The sequence below is a fragment of the Trichosurus vulpecula genome, chromosome 2 (assembly GCF_011100635.1).
Source record: "Trichosurus vulpecula isolate mTriVul1 chromosome 2, mTriVul1.pri, whole genome shotgun sequence".
NCBI lineage: Eukaryota > Metazoa > Chordata > Mammalia > Diprotodontia > Phalangeridae > Trichosurus > Trichosurus vulpecula.
This window is the reverse complement of record NC_050574.1, coordinates 301,259,444-301,280,471: the sequence shown is the minus strand read 5'-3', so window position 1 is coordinate 301,280,471 and position 21,028 is coordinate 301,259,444. Positions and strand designations below refer to the sequence as shown.

Here is a 21,028-nt window from a genome sequence, read left to right as displayed (position 1 = left end):
TATGATTGTATAAATTTCACACATGTGTTCGTTAAGGAATATATTATCATTCAACAATAATTTATTAATGCCTTATTATGTACAACAGCACTTTGCTAGGCATTGTGGACACAAAAATGGAAGACAATCCTCAAGTAATTTACATTCTTAAAAATAAATTTACTGATGTCCTTGTGTTATTATGTCACTCATTTCTGAATATACCTCCCCTTCTTCAGTAGAACTCTCCCTTGAAACAAAGATAAGCAGTTAAACAAAAACAGCTCATGAAGTGACACAGTCTTTAGACTGTGAATTCCTTGAGGGCAGGATGTCATTCTTTGTACTCTCGGCACTTAGCCCAATGCCTGACACATAGTTTTGTTGTTCAGTCTTTTCAGTCATGTCCAACATTTTGTGACCCCATTTGGAGTTTTCTTGGCAAAGATAACAAAGTGGTTTGCCATTTCCTTCTCCAGCTCATTTTACAGTTGAGGAAACTGAGGCAGATAAAGGTTAAGTGACTTGTCCAGGGTCCCACAGCTAGTGTCTGAGGCCAGATTTGAACACAGGTCTTTCCAGTCCAGTGCTCCATCCATTGTTCCACCTAGGTGCCCCAACACATAGAACATTCACAGAGAAGTGGGAGAACATTCCTAATATGTGGAAATATTTTGGCAGTAGGAACAAATAGAGTGTCATTTAGATCAGAAACATGAGGGAAATCTGATATAAGGCATGAAGGGGTTGACTTTTGCTCCAAGTCCGTGAAAAGTACTATATATATACTTTATCTTACCAGTAACACTGCCTTTTCTCTTAAAACCCTAGACATTTTGTTTGGTCTTCTCTTTTGGCTGTATGACAGCCTTGATTTTAGGAAAATTATTTCTCATGAATATTGAAAATTCAGACAAATATGAGAGGGAAAACAAAAGACTGAAGGGGAAAGTTGTGCTTCCTGGAGTAGGCTAGTCTGGATTTTTGGAGTGTGTAAATCTCCTCTGGCTATAAAGAACTCATTAATTTGTCACACTTTATACCTTTGTAGAATAGAAAATCACATTCCTCCCATTATTTATGGCTCATCAATAATACATTAGCTTCGTGCTAATAAAGCTAACAGTCTTCTGTTTGATTTATTTGGCACCTGAAGATAAAGTTAATTTAATCTGTTTAGCATTTGGCTGAAAGGTTTAAGCTCAAATCAGTCCCAGTTACAAACCCCACCTTGTACACTCCACCCCGATTCAATTCTGTTTAGCTCAGTATCACCCCCTCATTTTGCAAATTAGTAGATTGTGCCAAGGATGTGTCTCATCTAGATTTTGTATCTTCCTTAACACTTGGCAAAGTCCTATGCACACAGTAGATGCTTAACATATCCTTGTTAAATTGAATTAAATGAAGAAACAAAAGCCCAGAGACTCAACACTGTTCCTAGTTGGCAGAATAATCTAGGGCTCTGATTTCTGGTTTGATTATTTATCTACACAATGCTTGTTGGTTCCCTGGGTGTCCTGGGCCTCCTAAAACTGTGAAAGTGAATAAAATGAGATTATTGAAGTAATTTTTCTTTGGTTTGCTTTGAAAAAGAAAGCTGTACCATGGGTATGTAATACAGATTGGAATTGGGCAATATGACCCTATATCCTGGGTTTTCATTTCCTGTCTGGACAATTTATTCCCTAAAATATGCTTCACAGACACATTTTTATTTTTCACTGAATCTGCTAGGCTCTGCTCCCTTCCTTCAGACCTTCCTCTTTCTTCTGTCTCCCTTTCACTCCTGCCTTCCCTTTTTTCTCCTCCCACTTTTCCTTTCCATTTTCTCTCTCCTCTTTCCAAGGTCTTTATCCCTGTCTTATAGCTCTCTTTCCTTCCCCTTCAATACCACCCCTACCCCCATCCCGCCCCATCTCTTAAGGCACTGGACTTGAAGTTAGAAGACTTGAGCAAGTCATTCAGCCTCTGTGGGCCTCAGTTTCCTTATATGTAAAATGAAGGGGTTGAATAAACTAATTTCTATGGTCCTTTCCTGCTCTGACATTCCATGTTTGGATGAGTTCTTGTCCCTGTCCCTCTTCCTCCGCTGTCTCTTCTTTTTCTTCTTTTTTCCTCTTCTCTCTGCTTTTTTCTTTTTCTCTCCTTACCCTAAGAGGTAGGTAAGGAGTAGTTATCCCTATGAGTGACAACGGATGGAAACTGAGGTGCAGACAATGAGCTGATTTGCCTAAAAATAACAAGAGGAGGGACAGAGATATAGCTGGAAGTGGCTGCCCAGTTCTCCAGACTCCCTTTTCAGATATCAGTAGTTTTGGGGGGCATCCAACTGGGGAAAACGAAAAGGAGAAAGGAGGGTCTTCATAAGAGGCCACATACGCTGTAATGGGAAAAAAAAAAGGACTAGGTTCAAATCCCAGCTCTGTTACTTATTACCTCTGTGAAGTCACTTCGCTTCCGCGTGTCTCAGTTTCCTCTCCTGTACAATGAAAAGTTTCACACTAGATTGAGCTCCAAGATTTCTTCTGGCTCTAAATCTTACGCACTGTATCTCCTTCGAGACTTGGAAGGATATAGGCTGGGACAGCCTGTGCCTCCGACAGCTCCATTCCCCAGGGAGATTGATTGTCCCGCAGGAAAGGGCCCCATCACTTGGCCCCCGGCGCTCCCACCCTCCTAGGCTCTCGGCAGTCATTACTTGTTGATAGGTTGAGCTCGCTGCGGTGACTGGCCTCTGACGTCTCTTGGCGGCGTTCCTCATCAATGGGCCAGGAGTAACTGAACGGCGTATCCGCAGAGTCCCAGAGTCCCAGCGCTGTAGCTGGGAGCCTCCTGGGGCTGAGACAGGCGCAGCTGGTAGCCCAGGCATGCCGCCTAGCACGGAGTTGACCTCTCTCAGCCGGAGAACAAGGTGGGGAAAGTGAACTCATGTGAACAGCTGGGGGGTCAGGTAACAGCTGTCGGTGACCTCCTCCCGGGGATGAGACTGGATGTGTGTGAAAGTCTGTGGTCACCACCATGCAGACCTGCAGCCTGTGGGTGATTCTCTTCTCGTGGACTGCGCTGACCGTGAGTATCTTCATCTCTTTTCTCAAAGATGACACCCTCCCTCACCACTCCCAGACACACACCTTAACATAGGGCCTGTGGAGACTACGTCGTTAATCGACCCAAACTTCTATTAGGCAAATTTCGGCACTGAGGACTGGACGGGAAGCACCCGGCTGGTAAAGCTGGGAAACTGATTTGGGAAACTTTCGCACTCAGAGTAGTTTTGAATTTGAATGGAAAAAAAACAAAGCTTTCTAGAGCTTAGTGGTTTGAATCTAGTGCTATTTGACAGAAGGCTACAAGACTACGTTCCATGTCATGTCCCTATTTACTCCCTCCACCTCCATTTCTCCCTTTTTTCTTCCCTTTGTCCTTTCTTTCTCCCCATCTCTTTCCTTCTTCCTCTGCTTTACCCCCTCCTTCCTAATTCCCTTCCTTCTATTGTTATCTCTCCCTTTTTCCTGTTTCTCTTTTTCTCTCTCTCCCCTCCTCTTTGCTTCTCTCTTCCTCCCCTCATTTTCACTAAATCCTTCTGTCAGACCGACTTGCACCCTGATGAACGTTCAGGGCAACATTCAGCCTCCACAAATCTGGTCCAAGAAGCAGCCAGGAAGGACGAAAAAGCCCGGGTACAGTGGATGGATGTTTGTTTCTTTTTTCAGAGATGAGTTTGCCTGCTTTCCCGTGTGGATTTTGCCAGCCAAAGTGATTGATCAATGCCAATGAAGGCTAACCAATAGTTCTCCATTCACTGGCTCCCAGCTTGGAGACCTGTCCCTGCTCACTCTGGATAGTGCTGAAATCCAAATCATTTCCAGGACGAAGATTGCTTTCTATTCAGAAAAGTCCCTAAAGTAGAAGAATCCATGTCTTAGTAGCTTAGAACCCTGACACCCAGGAAAGTTTTTCTTGGTGTTTCACTGATAGTCCTCTTGCTGTAAATTATGACCTTGCCTAGTCTATGGATGAGTATGAGAGAACCCCCACAGGACCAACTCAATCAATAACTTCAATGTCAATTTCTATGCCAGGAAAGCTTTGGTTTGTTTTTTTTAAGCTGGCGTGTCTGTGACATTCTTGCAGAAGTTAGTCATGCAAAGCTGTCCTGGTTAATGTTTTCAGTTCACCTGCAGCCTTGATTAAGCTTACCGCCAAATGCACACTGTCTCTCATCCCCACCCTTCAATGAAAATGGAAGGAGGTCACCACAACATTTCTACACACACACACACACACACACACACACACTCAGAAGCACAAATAAACAAGCAAACAACAACAACCACAAAACAACCACCAATGACAAAATGCTACCATGGATGATTCGGAGTGATTCAAAACAGCAAAACCCAATTTGGAAATTAAAACTGAACAATGCTTTGTCCAAATTAGTGTGACATTTGGTAAGGAAGCATCTTTAATCTTGTGCTTCCACATCTCCTTCTTGACTTTTTGTAGCAGGCTTCCTATCATTGGAGAGCAGTTAGTTATCTCTAAGCAATCAGGTTTAGAAATTCAGGATTAGAGGGATTTATGAATGTGAAAAATTCAAAGAAATAAGGGAAAACATCTGAAGTGATAACACTGAAGAAAGCAGAACTAGATCCAGACACTACTGCTAGATAAACAAAGGCCATTTTAAACAGAAACAAAGCTCAGCTAAATTAAAAACACACACACACACAAACAAACATCAGATGACATGAGTAATAATTTAGAAAGTGGGCACCCTTCCTTTTTAACAAACATTAAATTATTAAGGTGTAGGTCTGTATTCTCTATTACGATTCCTCTTTGAGAATGTTTTGGGCAATTGTATGTTATGAGAGATGTTATTGAAAGCACATGGGGGATTGTATCAATAAAAAGGAACAACAATCAAACCTTTTCTTTCAATACAGAGGAGATGAATAAGATATGAGACTGAGGCACAATTTTAGTTTTATCTCAGAGTAGAAAAACAAATTTTCTGCATTATGTCAGGAATAACCTCCAGACCAAATTATAAGATGATGCCTTTTTCTTTATAGGAAATCAGAGCTGGAAAGGACATTCAAAATCATCTAAACACCCACCTACCAACATTTTGTATATGAAAAAACTGAGACCCAGGAAGCTGAAGTGCTCAGCCACTAATTGTGATCTTGGGCAAATGCCCAAATACTATTTAATTCCTTTGGACTTCTATTTTCATGTCTATAAAATGAGAGTGCTTACATCAAATTATCCCCAAGCATCCTTCTAGCCGGGATTAGCACCCAGATCTTCCACTCCCAGTCCAGTGCTTATTCCACTACGCCACATATTTTATTATAGCAGCTTATCGAATCCTGTGGGGGAAATTTATTGTTTTATTGTGATTTAACGCTTTCATGTGTATTAAATTATTTCCCCAACTGGGTTTCTGACACTGCAGGGAAAGTGCTTTATACTTATTTCCCACATTGCCTAGCATAGAGATCATACTTAATAAAGAATGGCTGAACTGAATGGAAAATTCCTTTGTTGTTTGCTGTTGAGTTGTTTCAGAGTCTCTGTGACCCCATTTGGGGTTTACTTAGCAAAGGTACTGGAGTAGTTTGTCATTTCCTTCTCCAGATCATTTTACAGATGAGGAACCTGAGGCAAACAGGGTTAAATGACTTGCCCAGGGTGGCACAGCTAGTATGTGTCTGAGACTGGATTTGAACTCAGGTCTTCTGACTCCAGGGCTCTCTATTGTCTGAACCACTTAGCTGCCCCAGAAAATTTCTTAGCCTTTGCCATTGTACAGTGGTTTAGGGAGTTCCTATATCCTACTATTTCCTTACTTTTTTTTCTTTCCTCTGTGGGGGAATAGGGCAGCTAGGTGGCATAGTAGATACAGCACTGGGCTTGGAATCAGGAAGACTCATCTTCATGAGTTCAAATCCAGCCTCAGACATTTACAAGCTGACCCTGGGCAAGTCACTTATCTGTGCTTGCCTCAGTCTGTTCATGATGAGCTGGAGAAGGAAATGGCAAACCACTCCAGCATCCCTGCCCCAAAATCCCCAAAATGGGGTCACAAAGAGTCTGAAATGATGGAACAAAACAAAATGGGGGAATATGGTTTTTTTTAAACCAAAGTGAATTCAAATAAGGAGAATTTTTAGAATACTTTGAGAATTGGGGATCCACGTGGAGTCATTGCTCACTTCCCTCCACCCCCAACAACAAACCAGGGCTGAAAATCCTTTCCAACAGGGCACCAGAGTCAAAGTTTCCTTGGTCAAACTCGATATCTGTTTTTCAGAAGAGACAGTTATAGTAATTCACTTCCCAAGGAAGAAGGGAAGGGCAAAATGAAGTAAGAATGTAATGTAGCTATCCAGGATGAGAATAGCTTAAAATGTCCTCCATATTTGGTTTGGGTAGGTATTGGACTAGAGGACTGTTAAGGTCCTATCCAATTCTAAAATTCTATAATTTTGTTATTTCCAAGCTGCTACTGTTCATCTGGTAAAAAAGATAATAAGAGTTGTTTGGGGTTTTTTTAGGGGTGGGAGTGGGAATAGCCAGTGCTTATCAAGTTATGAAGAAACACATAGAAGTAATTAATACAGGAAAACCACTTATAAACACTGATATAAAGACTAATTGCTGCCAATGGGTGGTTAAGTCCAAGAACCTTGGGAACAGCAGCAGCTTCCCTGCCCCACTCTCCCCTATAAGATCCCTGGCCTTGCTTCTAGTCTATTCCCTGCATTTGTCAACCAGGGAAAGAACCTTTGTAGCAACTGGATCTAGCTACTTCCACCAGATGTAGCAGCCAGAGACTCCCCGGCTACCACCACTACTAAAGATATGGAAAACAAAGTTCTCTCCAATCAAAATTCTTAGAATTGTCAAATGACTCAATGTCAGAAACCCAACATGGCTTTATTAATGGAAATGATACTAAAAAAGATGCATCACCAGATGCTTTACTGCTGCATCCCAAGGACCACGAAGCCTTTCTATATGATTTGAAACCTTCTATATGTGTTACCTCTCCTATTACAATAGAGTCTCTGGAGAGCAAGGACTAGCTCTGCTTTTCTGTTTGTGTGCCCAGAGTTTTGCACATAATAAATGTGCATCCTTCCTTCTTCCCTTCCTCCCTCACTCCCTTCCTTTCTTCCTCCCTTCCTTCCTTCTTTCCTTCCTTCTTCTCTTCCTCCTTCTCTACCTCTCTTCTTCCCTCCCTTCCTTTCTACATTCCTTCCTCCCTCCCTTCTTCCCCTCCTTTTTTCTTTTTTCCCTTCCTTCTTCCCTTCTTCCCATGTTTCCTCCTTTCCTTCTTCCCTCTCTTCCTTTTCTCCTTCCTCCCTTTCCCTTTTTCTTCTTTCCTTCCTCTCATCTTCTCTCTCCCCCTCCTCCTGTCCTCTTCTTCCTTCCTCCCTCCCTCCCTTCTTTTCTCCCTTCCTCCTTTTTTCTTTCTTTCATCTCTTCCTTCCTCTCTCCCTCCTTTCCTTCCTTCTCTCCCTGTTTCCTTCTTCCATCATAGGCCTAGCACCTGCTTCAAATTGGGTTTTGGTGGGCTTATCTTGTATGCATTCATTTGATATGTGACATGTCTTTGTAATAACAATCCTGTGTTTTTACAGGATCCTACTGTAATATCGATAATGTGATTTTGGGAGAACACGAAAGACTTTAGTGTTTGCTGTTTGGGGAACAAATAACAAAATAGCTCATGATAATTTAATTGTTGTAAGCTTTCCAGCACGTTTGCCTCACAACAACCCTGTGAAGCAGATATTAAAGAAACCAGCTTAGCTATTTTTATTTTTAAATTGTCTTTTTCCTACTTCTTGAAGCAAGCATGTATTTCAGTACTCTTGCTCTTCCCCACCCCACCCCCCTTTTCCCACAAAGTATATATTCCTGTGCCCTGGAAGATATTGTCCAGCTGTTAGAATCTGCCTACTCTAAGTGACACTGATGTAACCTTTAAGTTCATGTCCTTGTCCAAGTAACTGCTTATGTTTTAAAGCCAGATGCCTAGACACCATGGAAAAAATCTGGATCTAGTCGATATCCCGAGCTCTCTTCCGCATAATACATTCCCTTCCTGTTTGCAGGTGTACATAAGATGCTTTGATTCATTAAGTTTTTAAAAAATGCCTGGCATCAATGAATGAATAAGCAACTGTTTAGTTTTTACTAAGTACAAAAAGTGATGGTAATTAAAATAGAATATGAAGACAGTCTCTGCTCATAAGTAGCTCATATTCTAATGGTGGTGGTGCTGGTGGGGAACAACATAATGTTTGATTTGCAAGTCAAATGGAAAGATCCCATGGTTTTTAGGGTGCAGCAGCAAAGCAGATGGTAATGCATCTTTCCTAATGTAATTTCCACTGATAAAATCATATCAGGGTGGTTTTTTAAAAAAATACGTTGAACCACTTGATACTGCCAAAGCAAAAAACTTTCTTTTCAGGGTGTTGAGTAACTGTGGCCATGGCCACAGAAGCAGTTGACAGGTTGCATATCGTAACACCAATGCTGCTGCTGTGGCTGTACAAGGCCAATAACACCAGCACATAGGAAGGCTGCTAGCACAGGTTCTTTGATCTGCTTTTCTAAGGAAAGGCAACTTTAAGGGGTTTACAATCTCACTTTAATTAAACATCTATCTATCTATCTATCTATATATATATATATATGCATATATATATATATATATATATATAAAATTTCCTTAGTTCAGGGGAAAAAGTCAGCACCCTGAACTTCAGAGAAAACACAAACAGAAATTACAAGCAGAAATTATATAAACAGAGCAAATAACACAAATCAGCTGAAAGGGTTTCTAACTCTCTGTCTGTAGCAATACACAGATAGTTACCAGAGAGAGAGAAGTACCAACATCTGGGTTTTCAAAGCTGGAAGGCTCCTTAATGGCTACCCAGAGTCTCATCTGGCCAAATCATATGAACACTCTTCCAATGAGTGAACCCCCAAGCAAAATGCTAACCTCAGAGTATATATACACTTCTTCAAGGTCAGCCCACAGAGGACCTTTAGAGAAAGGGAGAGTGGTAACATGGTGTAAAAACAACCTGGCTACAATTATCATCTCATTTCATCCTCACAGCAACCCTGCGAGGAAGGTACTATGATCATCCTAATTTTACAGATGAGGAAAATGAGGCTGACAGGGGTAAAATGACTTACCCAGGATCATATAATAAGTGTCTGAGGTCAGGTTTGAAGTTATACCTTCCTACCTCTAGACCTAGAGCTCAAACCGGACAGCAAAACATGGATTCCGACTCTACCTCGGATACATATCATCTGTGTAACTGTGGCTGGGGCAGCTGGGTGGTGCAGTAGAAAGAGCACTAGGCTTGGAGTCAGAAAGATCTGAGTTCAAATGTAGCCTCAGACACTTATTAGCTGTGTGAACTTGAGCAAATTACTTAACCCTTATTTACCTCAGCTCCTCATCTGTAAAATGGGGATACACCGAAAAAGGAAATTGCAAACCACTCTAGTATCTTTGCCAAAAGAAAAATCTCCTGGACAAGTTCATGGGATCACCCAGAGTGGGACATGGCTGAATGATTGAACAACCACAAGTGTGACCCTGGGCAAGTCCCTTGGCCTCTCAGTGCTCTAAATTAGTGATGTCAAACTCAAATAGAAATAGGGGCCACCAGACCATACATAAGGATCCTTGTGGGCCCCATATTGACTTAGAAAAACCACATGATTATATATATTAAAAATATGTGTATGTATATATACATATATATATATATGTTTATTAACACATCAACACGTTAGATTCTGCTAGGAACCTATGATTTCAAGGCATTCCAGTGAAAGTGCCAATGCACATTGACTGAGAAAATTTCATCTGGGGGCCCTGTGTTAAAATTGTATCTTGTTCTGGTCCCCCTGACCACCGCTGCCCTTCTAGCCAGTACAGTAAGTAAGTTTATAAGTAGCTAGTATAAAAGGGTGATTGAAGGAAGTCAGATCACACAGGGCAACCTGGAAGTCACATACTAATTGTCCCAAAGATCAAAGGAGCATAATTTACCAATTGTATCATAAATTTACCAAAATTCACATCCCAGTAATATGTGTACTAAATTAGCAGAAGCCATCGAGGCATGGCTGGCAGGGCCTTCCGGCTCTGTCTTATGTAAATCCCAGACAAATTCCAGACCTTCACAGTGACGACCAGCAGATCACCAAATGGTATAGGTAATTTTGAGGTGTTGTGAGCATGTTAACTTGAAAGTTTTATTGACAATTTTGAAATGATTTGGATATGTTAATGAACTAACCGCAAGGTGGCACAGATAGGAGTTAGTTTATTCTCCCAAAAGACCCTGTAAAAATCAAGCTCCCACCTCTGAGCATTCTTCTATGTCCATCAGGTCCATGCTACACTAGTTGTCTCAACTCCAATCTAGGGTTACATGAGTGAGAGTCTCTGCCTCTCCCTCTCCCCCTCCTTATCCCCATGCCACCTGTGCCACCTTCCTTTGTCCCCCTTTTGCCACTTGTCTCTGTACCCTCTGTAACTTATTAAAGTGCAATTGCAGCCCCATTTCCCACTGCCGTCATGGGCTTTGCTGGCAAGTATCCAAAGAACCAGGCATGCCTGCCCCCATTTCATAAATTAATTATCAATTCAAGCTCCCTGAAATCATGGATTTGGTCCCTATATATATGCCTGTCTATCAATCAATATATCAATTTATCTTTAATTTTTCTTGCCTTTGAAAACTCTACTGCCTTTGTGTTCTGAGGGGGCTTTGTGGATTTTCATTTTATCCCTCTTTTTACAGTTTAACAACAGCATGCCTTTTCAAACAACCAATTGTCTATGATAATTAACAATCATAACAATAATAATAGCTATCATTTACATAGTACTTTAAGGTTTTTAAAGCACTTTCTCAGTTAATGTCCACAACAATCCCGAAAGGTAGGAAAACTGAGTCGGGGTGAGATCACATGACTTGCCCAAGGTCTTACAAATTTTGTCTGAGTCAGGAATTGAATACAGGTCTTTCTGACTCTAAGGCCAGTACTCTGTTCACTATGCCCTCAAGCTGCCTAAGGGTTTGATTTTAGTCTATGTGAAATCATAGAAAAGCTCTAGTTATTTCATGGGTTGTGCAAAAAAAAAAATTCCTCTACGCCTTTTCCCCATCCAAATTTATTTTAAATATCTGAAGACCTGCTCTCATACCTAATCATTGGATGGAGGTTACCTTGGCTTCTCACAGATTTTACCATTAGAATTCAAGGTTTGGCGGGCCCCATCAAGACAGTTTCTAGTACAAGGTTGGGGACAGTTGTATGTCTGTCATCCTGGGACCAACAGGGTTAAGTTTCTAGACGCTCATTAGCAGAAGACTGGCCACCAGATGATGCATTGATGAATACATCTTTTGGCCACTGAAGTTAATGTGGAACTAATCTGTTAAGTTTTGAGGAGAAGGAAAGAGATGGGATGGAAATTTTCATCCAGATTAGTGTAGAGTGTGCCTCTACCACTTAAATCAAGGTCATTTGTAGCAAGGAAACACTAAGTGGCTTAATTAGAAGAAATAAATATGACAAATAATATTACCAGGGAGGGGAGAGAGGAAGGGTCATTTTTACCAAACCAAACAAAGGTACCAAAATTACCCATATTTAAAACAATCACTGCTCTAGAAAATTCCTAGTTTCTAATATCATTTATTGGCATTTCCACAGGGATAGAGCCTCCAAGGACAAGATAATCAAAATTCCATTCTCTGCCCCAGTGGATGGTTCATTTCCTATTGTCATCTCACAGATGACCCTGCCAAAAAAAAAAAAAAAAAACAACAAATCAAGTGTTCTGGATCAGAACCATTTTCTCTTCCCCTTCCCCTCCCTATCACCTAATTTAAATGCTTGTTACCATACTTTAACAGTTTAAGATTATGTTCCACTGACCTTCACTCAAGCTCACCTGGAGAAGCACATAACCCACGGAAAAACCCATAATGATTAGATCCCATCAGTCTGATGATTACATGACAAACAAAAGGCTGGCTGTGACCAAGACCATAAGAACATCAAATTACTCTTCGAGGTCATACCTACAGCCCATCTAGTCCAAGTTCTTGTCTCACAAGGCATACTAGGAAATATTTTATTCTCTTCATTCCGTCACTAATTGTTAACTTACTTAATAATTAAATATGAGAAGTTAATAAGGGCATATTTCAAACATCTCTACTTTCACTAAATTGTTTCAGTGTTTGTGTATTTGGCTAAGTTCTAGAATCTTTTTTACCTTTTTAACTACTAAAACTTTATAGAACAAGTTCTACAAATTCATTTTATGTTGTACAAATTAGTATTATCTTTTAATTTGTCATAAAACCACCATGTTTTAAATGTCAAGGGAAGCCCCAACATTTTAGTATTTTAAGATCTGGTAAATCAAATCTGGTTCACTACTTTTCATGATTTTTCAGACTTCAACCATCTCCTTCCTAATCCTTCAACTTTAAAGAAACTTCCTTTTCGAAATAATTAATGAATTTAAATCTCAGTGATAAAGGAGATAAAATTCACTCAAAAAAAGAAAAGAAAGGGGCAGCTAGGTGGCGCAGTGAGTAGAGCACTGGCTCTGGAGTCAGGAGGACCTGAGTTCAAATCTGACCTCAGACACTTGACACTGTTACTGGCTGTGTTACCTTGGGCAAGTCACTTAACCTCAATTGCCCTGCTCTCCCCCTCCAAAAAAAAGAACAGAAAAGAAAAACAGCAATACCTTCCTGAGTAGATCAGTTCATTGAGAATTAATATAATGAATTTTTCAAAAATGCTTTGCTTAGAATCAGAAGAGATCTGAGTGTGAATTCTGCCTGTGATACTTAGTAGTTGGGTTACCTTTGGAAAGTAACTCCATTTGAGCCTCATTTGCTCATGTAAAATCGGAATAACAACTCCTCTAATACTCAATGGATTGCTGTGAGGTTCAAATGAGATAATGTATGTAAAGTGCTCTTAAACAGAAAGTGCTATATAAAAGCCAGCTGTTATTAGTGTAGATGGAGGAAATTATCTGGGGGTAGTGTGTAATAAGAGCAACTTCTAAGGAAAGGCATGTAAAAGTTAGCCAGTCATAGATTTAGAGCTAGAAGGAATTTAGAGTTATCTGATCATCTAGACAAAACTCCCAAAATATTTCTTAAACACTCATGTTCAGTCATAGATGAAGAACAACTGTAAGTGAAAATGAATCAATTGTTAAAACATACCAAGCTCTGTTTAGGTTGGCACTAAACTGAATTCTCAAATAGAGATCGTGATAGCATATTGCCCACATCTACTAAAGGATTTTACCTGGATTTTCATCAACTCAAGAAGTATTGCATTTGGCTATATTCTGAACATGGTACTAAGTACCATGAAAGCCAAAAAGAAGGTAAAGACAAAGTTCCTGCCCAGAAGGAATATAAAATTTTGTTGAGGAGGCAAAACTATGATGTATTACAATGCAAGATGATACATTATTGAATGCAGAGATGACGCTGCAGACAGTAGGTACTATGGGGAGTACAGAGAAGAAAAAGATCAGTGTGGTATGTGTAGGCAGAGAAGGCTTAAGGGAGAAGGTGAAGAAGAGGTAGAATCAACAGAAGGAGAAGGGCTCTCAAAAGCAGTAGTGCTGAGGACCATTCAAGGTCTATAAAGGGCCTTCACCAGTAAGACCAATATTGTAACAAAAATTCGCTGTAAGACTTAGCTACTTTGATCAATAAAATGATGTAAGACTCATGATGAATGGACTCATGATGAGAAAATGCTATCCACCTCCAGAAGAAGCCTCTGAGTGCATACTGAAGCATATTTTTGACTATTTTTTTTGTTTTTAATATATTTTATTTTATTAAATATTTCCCAATTACATATTTAGAAATTTTAACATTCATTTTTTAAAATTTCGAGTTCCAAATTCTCTCTCTCTCTCTCCTCCCTCCTTGAGAAGGCAAGCAATTTGGGGAGCAAAGCCAAGATAGCAGCTGGAAAGCAGGGACTTGCCTAGGGTTCTCCCCCAGGACCCTCCAAACACCGATAAAAAATGGCTCTGAACAAATTTTAGAACTTCAGAACCCATGAAATAGCAGAGGGAAGCAGGGTTCCAGCCCAGGACAGCCTGGATGGTCTCAGGGTAAGCTCTATCACGCACAGAGCTGGGAGCGGAGGGGAGCAGAGCCCAGCGTGGGCTGCGCCTGGACCAAGACCTGGGTGGAACAGGCCCTAGCGCCCTGAATCATTGAGCTGTGGCATTTACCAGACTTCTCAACCCACAAACACCAAAGACAACAGAAGGTTAGTTGGAAAAGCTGCAGGGGGTAGAGTAAAAGGAGTTCTTGGTTCAGCCACTATCCCTGGGGCAGCGGGGGTGGTGCAGCTACAGAACTACAGCTGCAGTTGCTTCCAGCCCCAGGCCCACCTGGTGGGAGGAATTAAGCAGGGGATTAGAGCAGGAGTGCAAAGCCTGCTTTGCCCTGCCTGGATCTGGGCCACAATCCTGGTTGATGGTTCTTGGGGGAGAAGGCACACTGGTGTGGCAGAACTTGCTGTATAGAAATAGCTCTGAAAACAACAGCTCATCCCCTCAAGCTTGGAACAAAGTACTCTCTACTCTACAAGCAGTAATACCCTGATGAAAAACTCAAGGGTCAAGTAGTTGGCTGGGAACATGGCCAGGCAGTGAAAACTCAGACTTTGGAATCTTTCTTTGGTGACAAAGAAGATTAAAACATACAGCCAGAAGAAGTCAACAAAGTCAAAGATCCTACATCAAAAGCCTCCAAGAAAAACATGAACTGGTCTCAGGCCATAGAAGAGTTCAAAAAGGATTTGGAAAAGCAAATTAGAGAAGTAGAACAAAAACTGGGAAGAGAAATGAGAATGATGTGAGAAAACCATGAAAAACAAGTCAATGACATGCTAAAGGAGACCCAAAAAAATACTGAAGAAAAATACTGAAGAAATACTGAAGAGAAGCCAAGCAATTTGATATCAATTATACATGTAAAGTAAAGCAAAGCATTTCATATTAGCCATGTTGCAAAAGAAAACACAACCCCCCAAAAAAACTAAAAAAATTTTTAAAGGGATGCTTTGATCTGCATTCAGACTATGTCAGTTCTTTCATCATAAGTCCTTTGGGATGGTCTTGAATGATTGTATTGCTGAGAAAGCAAAGTCACTCACACTTGATTATCATACAGTATTGACTGCTATTAATGTGTACAATGTTTCCCTGGTTCTGCTCACTTCATTTTGCATCAGTTCATATAAATCTTGCCAGGCTTTTCTGAAACCATCCCCTATATCATTTCTTATAGCACAGTAGTATTCTATTACAATCACATACCAAGATATTGACACTCGATGAAGGTAATAGATCTCTCACCTATCACATGGCCTACTCCCTCACAACCACTCCTACCACTACCACCATGGTAACCAAAGGCTGGGCAGGAATTCTTTTCCCTGAAACTACATATAAAAAAGAATCAGGCCTAAAGAAGAAGCATTAATGTTATTCTAGAGCCTACCCCTTAGGGGCATATGAGAAATACACCGATAGAGAAAAAGTCAGCGTGGATGGTCTTGGGAGATGGGGAATGTGGAGAATTAAGACTAAGAGTCAAAAAGCCCTAGGTTCAAATACATATACAAATACCCTTCCCCTCTTCCCTGCCCCCCCATTCCCAGTCTCTTGCAGAACTCCCTCCCAAAGCTTAATCTAGGTAGGATATATCCAATTTTCTCTCAGATTGTCCTGGAACAGGGGAAGTGGTTAAGTGTTTAAGTTCCCTAGAGCTTGTGTGCATACAGAGTAAACAAAGGAAGTTGAGATATCAACAAAACTGAAATGGAAAAGACTAAGTGCTAAAAGTTAGTATTGAGTGTCTGTAGAGATGGCGACCAAACAAGTACTTAATTGGAGTAGGTGCCACCGACCCACTTAAAAATAAGATTTTCTCTGGACAGGTCTTCTTACACCTTATTTTCCTCTGGGCACTCTGCCATCCCATGACAATGGACTCCATGCTGTTTATTGCACAAGACATTCCATCTTCTAATTCCTGAGCATTTTCACTGGCTTCCTTCATGTCCCACCTAAAATCCCACCTTCTTCAAGTAGCCTTTCTTGATCCCTGCTCATGTTAATGCCTTCCCTCTATTCATTGTCTTCAATTTATCCTATATCTAGGATGTCTTATTTGTACGTATTTCCATGTTGTCTCTCCCATTAGACTCTAAGCTCCTTGAGGGCAGGGGTTATTTTTTGTCTTTCTTTGTATCCTTGGTGTGCTTACCACAGGGGCTGACACATTTTTGCTTTTGTTGTTCTGTCATATCCCAACTCTTTGTGATTCCATTTGGGGTTTTCTTAGCAAAGATGCTGTAATGGTTTGCCATTTCCTTCTCTAGCTTATTTTATGAGGAAACTAAGGCAAAGTGACTTGCCCAGGGTCACACAACTAGTAAGTGTCTGAGGCCAGATTTGAATTCAGGTCTTCCTGACTCCAGGCCTGGTACTCTATTGACTGCCCTCTAGCTGCCCCCATACTAAGGCACATACTAAGCCCTTAATAATACCTGTTTTACAAACCTCAATTTGGATAATGGAATCCTTCCCAGGGTCGTTGACTACATAATGGGGAATAGTAAACTGTTTGTGTGATATAAAGGTAGTGATCAGTGTATTTGGCTTTGGAAATTACAGGTTGGTGCTCCCGCTCCTGTCTGTGATGTGCTCCGAGAGCTGTGGAGGGCCAAAGACCAATGCCTTGAGGAACTGAAAAAAGAAGAGAGGAACAACTCTGAAAATGAGCAGCCCATATCAGGTACAGGGCAAACCATTGTCACATTATTCTTTTGCATTTAGCTAATTCATTGGCTCCATGCAGATAGTTTACCCAAAAGGAGATCCTTCTGATCAAGTAATTTACCTTGTCGCCTTAAAGGTTGCATTGAATAACATATGCCAAATACTCTGTTCAGATAGCCTATGTAGAAGCAGCCTCGGTTTTTCTCACAATACAGTTTCTGTGAAAGTATTCCCATTAAGTTGATGATTTCACAAAAGAAAAAAGAGAAAGGCGATAGAGCTTCCACCTACCATACTTACTTCCCTGTCACACACCATTGCCATTCTAGTCAGAGTCTGGACAGAGATGCTTTTCTCTGAGGCTACATATAAAAAGAACCAGGTCTAAAAATAAAAGGTCTTAATGTCTTCCCCCACTAAAATGTATGTGAAATATATTGATAGAGAAAGAGTCAGCTTGGATAGTCATGGGGGACAGAGGTGGTATGGAGAATTGGATAGAGTTCTAGACTCATAGTCAGGAAGTTCCAGATTCAAATCTCACTTCTGATACTAGTTGTGTGATCGTGGGCAAGCCATTTAATTTCTCTGACCATCAGTTTCTTCATCTGTAAAGTGGGAGGAATAATTACCTCAGAGTGTTGTTGTGAGGCTCAAATAGAATCTATGTAAGGTACCTTATAAACTTGAAACTGCTAGTGTCTCCCACCCCTGTTACTTTATACTTATTATTTATTTATTTATGAATAGGTTGTTTCCCTTACAAAATGTAAGCTCTTCTAGTCCAGGTACTTTCTTATTTGTCTTTGCCTCCCTAGAACCTTTCACAGAGCCTAGTATGTAGTGGGTACTTAATAAATATCACAAATGTCAGCTACTGTTATTACTTCTACTAACAGTGATATATTGAAGTCTACCGATAATTCAAGGATAATCCTGCCTTTGATACTTACTAGCTGAGTGACAATGGGTAAGCCACTTCATCACTTTGAGTATCATTTTTCTCATCTGTAAAATGAAGCCAAGAATATCTGTCCCTACTTTATAAAGATGTCACAAAGCTCAAATGAGTTAATGTATATAAAGTGCTTTGGAAATTTTAAAGCACTTTAAAAGTGTTGGTTAGTATTAATTTGGAAGATCTGGCATGTGAGTTTGGGGAAGGGTACATCCTCTCACCGGGCAGGAAGAAGGTATGCAATGACTGCCATTCTAGCCCTATTCTGCTCACTACCAGACTCAGTTGCCACATCCTTAAAAGATTTCCAATTTTATGAAACCTGAGTCCCAGACCTTCCCAGAAAAAAAAAACCTGAGGGGACAGAGACAAAGATAAAAATTCAGTTGTTTTTCTTGCTCTTCAGATGTGACATGGCAAGAGAGCACTGTCTGAGGTGAGTGTCCACCGTCACCCAAAGCAGTTGGCAGCTTGAGTTTCCTTCTGTAGGTGCAGAATAAATTACTAAACTGCTCAGAACTAGGCCATTTGGAGAGGGGAGATGAGGGAATGAGGGATGCTATTGGGAAGGATTGAGGGTGGCCGGTTAATGTTTGAACTCCAGAAAAGTCACAGGAAGTCCTAATTGTGGAGCTGTCACTGAGCCCAGGCACACTTATCACGTATAAAAGATTAACTCCTCTCCTATTCCAGGTTGTTTAGTTTTGCCCAAGGCCTTTCTCGTTTGTTTTGTGTGTGTGTGTGTGTGTGTGTGTGTGTGTGTGTGTGTGAACTTCTCAGGGTCACCCTAATAATTACTTGGCTGGCTATGCTGGGCAATTTATAACTGTCCCAGAGCACACACAGCAAGCCCCCTCATTTCTTCTACCCCCTTCGGTGCAGGATGTCATAATTCAACCCAGTTCAAGTCAGCAGACGCCTTTTGTGTGCATAGTGATGCACTGTCCTAGGTGCTGGGAACACAAAAATAGAAGACCATGTAGTTCCTACCTTCCAGAATCTTATAGTAGCTAACACTGATATCCTAAAAAGCAGCTGGGTGGCCCCGTGGATAGAGTACTGTACTTGAAGTAAGGCAAGCCCACCTCAGACCCTCACTAGCTGTTTCATGGTGGGCAACTCACTTAAACTTGCTCAGGTTCAGTTTCCCCATCTGTAAAATGGGAATAGGAATAGCATCTACCTCCCAAAGCTGTTGTAATATGAGATAACACATGTAAAGCACTTTGCAAACCTTAAAGCACTATATAAAAGCTAGCTATTTATAGTAATATAATTATAATTATTATTGTTATTACTATTAGAGATCGCACACATTAACTCACTTGTGCCTCCCCAATAGCCTTGTGAAGAAGGTACAATATAGGGACTCTTATCCCTATTTTACAGATGAGGGAACTAAGGCTGAAGGAAGTTAAGACATTTGTTTCTGGTCACATGCTAAGTGTTGCTAAGGGATGGAGATAGGATTTGAACCCATGCCTCTCCTGATCCCAAGCCCAACAGTGTTAGCTTGCACCTAACAGGGGAGATGAGAAGCGTACAAAAACATACAAACACAAATTGGAGTACAATCAGCACACTGAAGAAGTCCAAACAGAGTGATATACAACATTGGAGCTGGGCTTTGAAAGAAGGGGAGGATTTTGTTGAAACAAGTTAAAGGTTAAAGGTTAGTTGTAGAGATTAGTTGGCCCCAGGCATTAGGGGATTAGCAAAAATAGAGGTATAGAGTCAGGAGAAGACAGGATGGGAAGGGGGAATGGAAAAATAATACTCTTTGACAAGAAAGTAAAGTCTGTAAAGGGCCATAGAATGAGATGAAGGACAGGTAAGTTGGAGACAGACTATGGAGACCCTTCAATGTCAGGCTAATGTCATGGTAGGCAATGGGGAGCCATCGAAGGTTTTTGATAATATGTGCAATGGAAGATGACTCCAGTATTTGTATGCTGGATGGAATGGGAAGAGGTAGAATGGAATCAGGGAGGCCAATCAGGAAGCTAAGATACTAATCCAAATCAGGCAGTCAACTAGCATTTATTAGGTACCTACTATGTGCCAAGAATTGTACTAAGTTCTGAGGATACAAAGAGAGGCAAAAAAGAAAGAAAATTTCTGCACTGAAGGAGCTCACAGTTTTTTTTTCCTTTTTTTTTTTGGAGGGGGGAATGCAGGGCCAATTGGGGTTAAGTGACTTGCCCAAGGTCACACAGCTAGTAAGAGTGTCAAGTGTCTGAGGTTGGATCTGAACTCGGGGGTCCTCCTGACTCCATGACTGGTGCTCTACTCACTGTGCCACCTAGCTGCCCCAGAGCTCACAGTTTAATGGAAGAGATATATACAGAGTAAATTGGAGGTAATCTCAGAAAAAAGCATGAGTATTATGGGGGACCAAGAAAGGCTTCTTGAAGAAGGTGGGTGTTTAAATGGGACTTGAAGAAAAATGAGGATGGAAAGCTTTCCAGGCATGGAGGACAGCCAACAAAAAAGCCTAGAGTTGGGCTTGGGCAATGGAGCATTCTATTAGAGGAAAAGCAAAGAGACCAGTGTCACTGGAGCGAAGAATGGGTGGAGACAAGTAAAATTTAAGACTGGAAAGGTAGGAAGGGGTATGGTTATGAAGACCTTTTAGTGCCAAATAGAGAATTTTATATTTGCTTCTGAAGAGTAATAGGGAGCCACTGGAATTTATTGAATGGGGGAGGAAGGGAAAGTATAATACGGTCAGGCTTGTATTTTTGGAAAATTAAAATGAGAAATAATGGGTGAGTGATTGACAAGGGAGTAGAGAGGAGATGGTACAATGGTAGAAATAGGTAGAAATTAGTAAATTATTGGACAGAGAAAGTGAAGAAAAGAAGGATTTTTTGAAGGTACTTGCAGTAGGGGTTACTGGGAAAATGATAGTATCATGAATGAAAATATGGAAGTCAGGAGGGAGTAAATTTCTTGGGGGAAAAGTAATTATTCTAGTTTTATAATTTAGAATTATATATACATAATTTCCATATATATTTTTTTAATTTTATTTATTTTATTTTTAATTTATGAAATAAAACAAGCATTTCCCTAACATAGTAGAATAAAAAAAGATGATTCCACATGAAACTGCAAATGTATTATGTGCAACTTGCTATTCCTTTTAAATATATAATAAAGTTATTATG

The 21,028-nt window shown here is 40.6% G+C and overlaps 1 protein-coding gene across 1 annotated transcript in view; it reads left to right on the top strand.

Annotated features, from left to right (window-relative positions):
- The first annotated feature begins 2,780 nt into the window (after window positions 1-2,780).
- SCTR (secretin receptor) overlaps window positions 2,781-21,028 on the top strand; it is an 86,153-nt gene continuing 67,905 nt past the window's right edge. The window contains exons 1-2 of the mRNA XM_036746288.1: window positions 2,781-3,051; window positions 16,796-16,916. Coding sequence (XP_036602183.1) covers window positions 3,001-3,051; window positions 16,796-16,916 — 172 coding nt within the window. The 5' untranslated portion in view covers window positions 2,781-3,000. The remainder of the gene's footprint in view (window positions 3,052-16,795; window positions 16,917-21,028) is intronic.